A 7,724-nucleotide genomic window follows, 5' to 3' on the forward strand; every position below is an offset into this window, starting at 1 on the left:
ACAGCTGGAATATAGAAAAGTATATCACAGAAGGATCATGCTTATGGTAACTATCAGAGAGGATACTGTGCTAGATGAGTCTCACTTCATCCAGTATAGCTGTTCTTATCCTGAATACATGGAAGTCAAAACTAATTGTGATCAAACAGTAGCTCTTTCCTGGTGCAACACGTGAAATATGTAGATTTCAAAGTGCTAAGAGGAGCAAAGAAACCAGTATGTTCGGCAAAATTTTGTGTCAAGCTATTACATGAAGCAGTAATTTTCATCACATTCAGCTGCAGAAAATGTATGTCCCCAAGTTTTCTCTCAATAGGGTAAAAAAAATTCTGCTTGAAGAATAAATGTAACTCTTCAAATGAGGGAGAAATATTTGGTCACCTGAAAAATTCGAATTTTCCCCAGGATCCAGCCAACAAAAGCATTTGGAGATCTTCACATGTAAATAATAATTGGGCTCAATTTTTGGAAAATCTGGCTAAAAAATGGGAAATATAGAAAAATAGTATCTTTTATCTCTCTCCACAGACAGAGAAGCACGACAATAGCCTGGGAAATGCTTGGCAACAAATTCTGTAACAAAGAAATTGTACAAGCTGACAAATATTTATAATGCTGCAGAAACAGGTATCACAGGTTAAAACATGGAAATTGACATCAAAATGGGTAGAACAAGCCAATGCAATTTCTGTAATATGTATTTTTATGTATTCTACACAAAAATCTAAGTGAAATATGAAACTAAGTGGTTACTGTTGTTATTACTATTATTATTTCTGTAAATCTAGCTTACTATGGTATCAGTAAGAATATTGGTAGCAATTAATATTTAAAAATTTTGTTAACCAAGATTTCACCAGTTGTGTACTGGAGATATTACTGAACCTTCCCCCTCCTCCCCCTGATTCAAATGCTATCTGTCATTTAAAGAAAATTTTTTTTTTTTTTATGCTGGTTATAGAAGAGCAGAAAGCAATCTGTTCTCCTGTTGCTTATGCCTGAGAAGCCTGGTTCTGGCCCAAAAAGTAAGCAGACAGAAACAACTCATGTATTAATATTACCATCTTGGTACTAAGTCACTTATGGAAAATACCTGTCTAGATGGGTCACTATGAAAATGAGCCTAGCCAAGCATTACTACCAAGTGGTGGTGTATCTTGGGACCTCATAATTACAATTGTTATTTGATACAGAAAATCACTGATGCTGAATTGACATATATCCCTTGTGCCATTTATAATTTATGTATGAAATACACATCAGTCCTATATCCTCGAATGAGTTACAGAACGTCTGCACAAAACCTTCTCCTGCACAAATCACAGCTGCAGCATCATTGTCTTTAATGAGGAAGATGAGCAGTTAAGGCTTCTAAATTTTAGATATACTGAGCAGTTCACACTGCTTTAGGGGATCCCACTTTTTAATTGGGGGACACTTTAATCTAACACATCACATCTAGAATCACAAATTCAAAGAGATGCCTGTTCAGGAACTCTCCCAATGTCCAGTTACTAAACTGATATGAGGCCTTAAGAAAAGATTTAAGCACCCAGGACAAAGGTTGTCACATTCCAAAGAATTGCCTTATTTTCGTTTTGAGTACCACAAACTATTTAGCCACAGCAGTCATCTACTGACATATCATAGTATCAGAAATATAACTTCTGACAACTTAGGCTCTTGTTGGTCATATGCATTCCTAAAGTATAAAAGGGAATTTTCTAAAAAACATAGGTAGCCTAAGTTTTTCTGAAAGTTAAAACCATCTTTTTCCCCTTAGATATGCCTATAATTTCAAATTGCTATTCTTTGGTGTCTGTAATAGAAACAACATACTGCCAGAAACGTAATCAGAAAGTCTCTCCAATTCCAGAGAATAAATATGAGATGAGGTTTGATGTTACTAAATAAAAAAGTAATGCTGACACCTTTCTAAGGTTCTTTTACCAAAGTTAACTTCCGTTTTGAAGGGCCGAAACACATAATCTTTTGCAAAAAAAAATAATCTTTAACGATTGGTTGAGTCATTACTAATTTCAATTTTTTACCAGGGCAGAAGCACCTTCCCTTGACCCACTGAAAATGCAAGTTTTAGGGCACTGCAAGACTCGGGGGTGTATTCAGGTCTGGCATGACATTCTTGCTGTTCATCCTGCCATCGCCAGTTTTGCAATTGATTGGTATCGGTCTCAATGTTCTGCCTTTTTGATATAAATGCTAATTATATACTTATCACTACCTTCTTACTTGATGCAAATCTGGCAAGGACCCCAGCAACTAGTTGTCTGCAATCTCAGGAAGTGGGAGGGGGGAGCAAGGGGGTTGAGGACTTTTCCTTTTCTTCAGTTTAGGAAATGAGAACTGTATGGTGTGCTGGCTCACACACATAGGTTAATGGTCTGACACCAAATACCTGAGAGTATTCTCGGTATGTCAGCTTTGGGAACTGAAAATTGAATACGCAGCAATAATGAAGTTCCTTTGCACTCCCCTGATATCTCTTCTTGTCATCGCTTATGATGACTTTCAAAAGTCAGTAGCTTTCTACTACTTTTACTCAAAATGTACAGTGAGGCATTTACCCTCTGTTCATGACAATCCAAGGGGTGGGAGGGGACCAAATACCCAAAATAAAAAACTACCACAGGAAACCAAGATTTCCACTGTAAAAAGTCCATCAGAAATAAAGCTACAGAATTATGAAACATAAAAAGCTCATTTTCCCTCACTTTAGCAATAGGGTTAAGGCCTTCTATGAAGGGAAATCCAGGATTCAGAGAACACACAGTGTTTTATACCTTGATTTTTTAAGGACTCCACTAAGCTTGTGCTTTTCATTTACACATTTGCATCCTATAGATTCCTTATTCTATTTGGTACATCTGTTGCTCGAAATGCCCTTAATTAACTGCTTTAACCTATGTTTTTTCCCTTGTAATAAATGAGCTTAAAACAGTGTAGGTGGATAAATGAGAACAGGAAAATGCTCATTGTAATTTTAAATAAAAGAATTAACTCAGAAATGAAAAGAGAAGCAGAAATACTATTTTGGTTTAAAATATATGTATATATATATATATACACAAATGCATAGCTATCTTTTCATTATGCATAAAATAAAATTAGATGAAGCATTCAAAATTCTTAGTGAAAAAAATATGAAACCCAAAAAGGAAATATTTAGGGAGTGTACAGAAAGGTGAAATCTGAAGCCTATTCACTTGAAATCTGTACACTTGGTAGTACTGTAATCTGCTTTCATTTGACTCAAAAACAGTAACTAACATTTTGTTCATTTTCTTGCCTTAGAAAGAGTTTTCTTGCAAGATGAGACAATGCAGCTGCCACCTTGACAGGAGGCAATTAAGTATTTGCAACTCTGAACAATAGCCTCTGCAGTAAAATACCATTTCCTTGCAACAATAAGTACATGATACATATTTATTTGGATGTTAAGAGTAAATTTTTAAAAATCATCAAAAACTGAGTAAAGAAAGATATCTATATTCACTGAGACAAGAATGGTACATCCAAAGATTAGGTAAAAGCAATAGCACCACTTCCAGATTTGCCTAAAAACAAATGCCCAGGAAAAGAGTGCTTTTGTCCCCCAGCTTTATATATGGTTTATTGTGATAGAATCATGAAAGGACTACAGACTGCCATGCCTGATTGAATACATAAGCATTTGCAGAGCAGTCTAGGTAAAAAGCCACACAGGAAAATGAGTAAAGGTGGTATAAGGGCCAGAAGAAATTAATCTCCAGCTCTCCATACAGAGCAAGAGTGATCACATCAGTAGTATTCTGGCAGAATTTTCTCATGTGTGAATGGTTAGGGAGAAGGGAAGAAGGCAGCTAATTCTTCTTTGAGTCTCATAAAACTCAAGCACCTCAAATAGTTCATCTGGACTTTCTGATTGTTTGAAATATTTTGTGACAAACATTCACAAAGAGGATGCAACCATCTTTTCTACACTGATTAAATGTCAATAACCAGAAAAGAAGTGGACAACTTATCAGGCTGTAACAATTGCCTCTTGTACTCACCAGTCTCAAAGAAAGATCTCTCTCTGCAAAAACACCTAATGAACAGCTCATGAGTGCACTGCCACACCACCCTTCTGAAATGCCACTCATTACTATAAGCTGTGAAGTTAAAATTTTGAAGTTTTTAATATGTTAGTTTGCACTTAAAAATACAAATTAAGTCACACACCGATCTCCAAGTGGGTGCGATCTTCAGATTTATGAGAACTGAGAAACTATGCAAGGGAGAAATGCTACATACTTACTTGCATTTCTCACCAAGGTGAGAGTGTAAAAGCTGAACAGGCATAAAGTTCTCAAGATAAGTCCAAAAGACTGAGATGGTAGTAACCGTGTTACAGTAAGCTCTTCTACCCATCTTGTAAACTACCTACGTAAGTAATAGTGTATTTGATGAGTAAACATTTTTTCTGTGTAATTCAATAGATTAATTTGTGATTCAATGGATTAATTTTGGAACTCTCTCCCCCTTGGAACTTAGTGACACACGTGGCACTTTGCAAAAAGAAAAAAATGTTGATGACCCGAAGAAAGTGGTGAGTTATGCAGTAAAAGTGTATTCTGCCCCATTTTTGGCAAATTTCCTTGAAAATTATCAATGTGATGTGACAATTAACTTTCATGAGTAGGGTCCTTATTCCTTATGATTCCATCTTCCACAGGTCAAATTTGGAAACATTTCCTTCAATGATGCCTTCCTATTTCATGTAATTCATTTCAGCCTTTAGGCCCCAGCCTTATTAATCTATTCTTTAATGCCTCTCAATCATTTCTCCCTGCTATGCTTCTACTGCAGCAATTGATGCTTTACTGAGCAATAGTCTACCCCATTTTTCCCATTTTATCTCCCCATTCATACTTTGATAGTTAAGCTTCATCAACATTCTTGTATATTTCAGCATAAAGCAGTGATTTCTGTAAACTACTCTTTCTCTCATTATTAATCACATCTAAAGTTGATTTATGTTGAAATTTCACCACAAACCACGGACACATAAATTAACATTTGCTTCCATTTTTCCTATATCTTGAAAAATAGTCCTAATAGGATATCTGCATTTTGCAAGCTTTTTTTTTTCCATTTCTTTGCTTCTGGCAAAAAGAACCACCTTCAGAAGACTGAAAATTAAAAAAATAATTGTTATTTGTATTTTAAAAAATGCATTGTGCTAAATTTGCATGTCACTCAAAATATGCACCAATGCACGTGCAGCAATGTGAAGGTGCACTGAGTCAAACTGGGCAGGTATCCAGATACCACTACAGAATTGGAGATGAAAATACAACAGGATTCACAAAAGTCCACTTTTAAATAAAATGCAGTGAAACGTGCCATACTATGAAAAAAACTTAGAGGTTGCTTTATGAATAAAAGTCTTGGAAAAAGAAGAGATAGGAAAAGTGGCAACAAGCTCAAGAAGTTCTACCTCAATTACCTGTAGAATAAATTTTACCTTCAAAATACATTTCAAAGAAATATTTCTTCCCTATTCCTAAAAAAATTTAGAGTTTGGCAGTGGAAAGGACATAGAAGAATAGAACACAAAACACAATATAACTTTTATGTATGTTTAAGATTTTAATCCATTTTCCTGCCTTTTTTCAATGTGAATGTTTTGAAAGTTACAGATAGCTTTATTATCAGACTAGACATTTCACATGTCAATGAGGTCCTTTGGCTTAAAAAGCATAGTTGACAGTGTTTTCTTTTCATCATCACTTTGTGTTTGGTTTTTTTTAATGGACTTTATAAATTAAAAGGGAGAACCATCCTTGTCTTACTACAGAGGAAAGTAGCTTAATTCTAGTTAAATTTCAGGCTCAGCTTATTGCCCAGATTCTCAAACCTGGTGGTAACTTTAAGACAACATAGAGATCTTCAAAACCACTCAAAACATAGAAGTCTTAACATTACTGAGTGCACAGGTATCTGTTAGCATTGCAAAACTACTATTCCTACAGCATTTTATGTCTGTTGCTGATCTAGATGAGTAACTCTCCAGCAATACATCTCAAATTGCTGTGTTTTCTCAGCTTTCAATGTCTAAGTCAATTATCATTTTCAAAAGGCTGAACTTCAGCATTTTTTTATAAACCAGTTACCATCTGAATACATTTTGTAAAATCTTACAGCTGTTTACCCAGCTGATTAAAATGTTTTCTCCGTTTTCTCTATTGAGGCTACTTACATTATCACATAGAAGGCTCATATTTTTGGTGCCTGTTGCATAACAGTCACAGGGTTTGCAAACATCAGTGGCTGAAAGATCTGCACCTGCTTGTCTGTAATGGAAATCCTTGCACAGCTCACAGTTCCTTCCTGCATGAAAGAAAGGTTATGCATTATGGCTTCCAATTCATTAAAATTAGCTGTATAATTCAAAATTAAAGACTATTCCTTTGAGAGAATTCTATAATTTTCAGGACGTCCATTTTAATGCACCTTTCATCTCTACCTGCCAATTTAGTGATCCAGAGCATATGAAACAATGAACCTGTTACAAACTATGTTTTACTCCATTAAACTTCCATCTGTTATATAATACCACACTTATATAAAAGCTGTGCCATGCAAATGCCTATACATTTTTTTTTGAAAAACCATCATTGAACCTGAAACTTTTTTTTTCCCTTTAGTAGATAAAGCCAAGAAAACCGAAACAGAAGAAAACTGTTTTAAAAAGTATTCAAATATACTACCTACATTGAATAAAGACCTTTACCCAATAAGCAAGAAACTAACATTTTTAAGATATCTGTTACACTGGTCCAATTAGAAAACTGATATTCTGGATTTAAATGCTCTAGCACATGTAACAGAAATTGCTTTGAAACTATATTTTTTAATTACTTATTAGAATTTTTTTGCACAAAATTTTTTATACAAGATTGTGTCAAATTTTAGCAGTATTCTCCTATGGTCTGGGAATTGACACAACTGTTATTACTGCACTATCTGAATAGCTAAAAAATACATATACATGAGAATTTATTGGACTGTCAGCCATTGAGCATTACTAATCTCAGCTGACACAAACCTTAGCAAAAAAGTGACTGCAAAACAAACAATCTACTCTCTTTGGTGTGACTTACCAGCTGTGTTGTGCTGACAGTTATCACACACTCCACCACCACCTCTGTAGTGCTCCTGAGGAAAAGGATCCACTGCTAAGTCATAGTGGCAGCTCACTGCATGGCTGTAACACTGACACGGCTTGCAATTATAGGCATGGACTTGGTCACCTGGACGAAAAGGCTTGTCATTGTATAATGGCAAGCAGCGATCACACTGAAATAAATAATAAATAAAATACTATTCCTTGGAAATTATTATTTCTTTATCTCACAGGAATACTGTTACGCTCTCTATCTTGATATTTCGTTCTGTGTTTTACCCCATTTAAACATTAATCGTAAAGACCAATGCTTTCTCACATATAGGAAAATAACAAACCCAACTTTTTAATTATTATTATTTTAGTTTTTTTAAGTTAATTAAACACAACAAAATCAAGGAAGGTGGGTAGACAAATAAAACTTTAAGTATTTAGATACTCAATACAGGCTAACATCTTGAGATTCAGATTTACCTAAATTTCTAAGGATGCAAAATGGTGCCTGCTGTGTTTGAGGCACTGGAGACATACTCACCCAGCGCATCCATTTGGATGC

At 35.0% G+C, this 7,724-nt stretch overlaps 1 protein-coding gene across 1 annotated transcript in view; it reads right to left on the reverse strand.

The window, feature by feature from the left end:
- The window catches only part of LOC114071388 (usherin-like), a 35,070-nt gene that overhangs the window by 8,643 nt on the left and 18,703 nt on the right, over positions 1–7,724 (reverse strand). Inside the window, 2 exon segments of the mRNA XM_027909216.1 lie at positions 6,242–6,372; positions 7,146–7,341. Of these exon segments, the coding sequence (XP_027765017.1) occupies positions 6,242–6,372; positions 7,146–7,341 (327 nt within the window).

Source organism: Empidonax traillii, unplaced genomic scaffold (assembly GCF_003031625.1).
Source record: "Empidonax traillii isolate 1590-97213 ecotype Southwest subspecies unplaced genomic scaffold, ASM303162v1 scaffold1991:size44307, whole genome shotgun sequence".
NCBI classification, from domain to species: domain Eukaryota; kingdom Metazoa; phylum Chordata; class Aves; order Passeriformes; family Tyrannidae; genus Empidonax; species Empidonax traillii.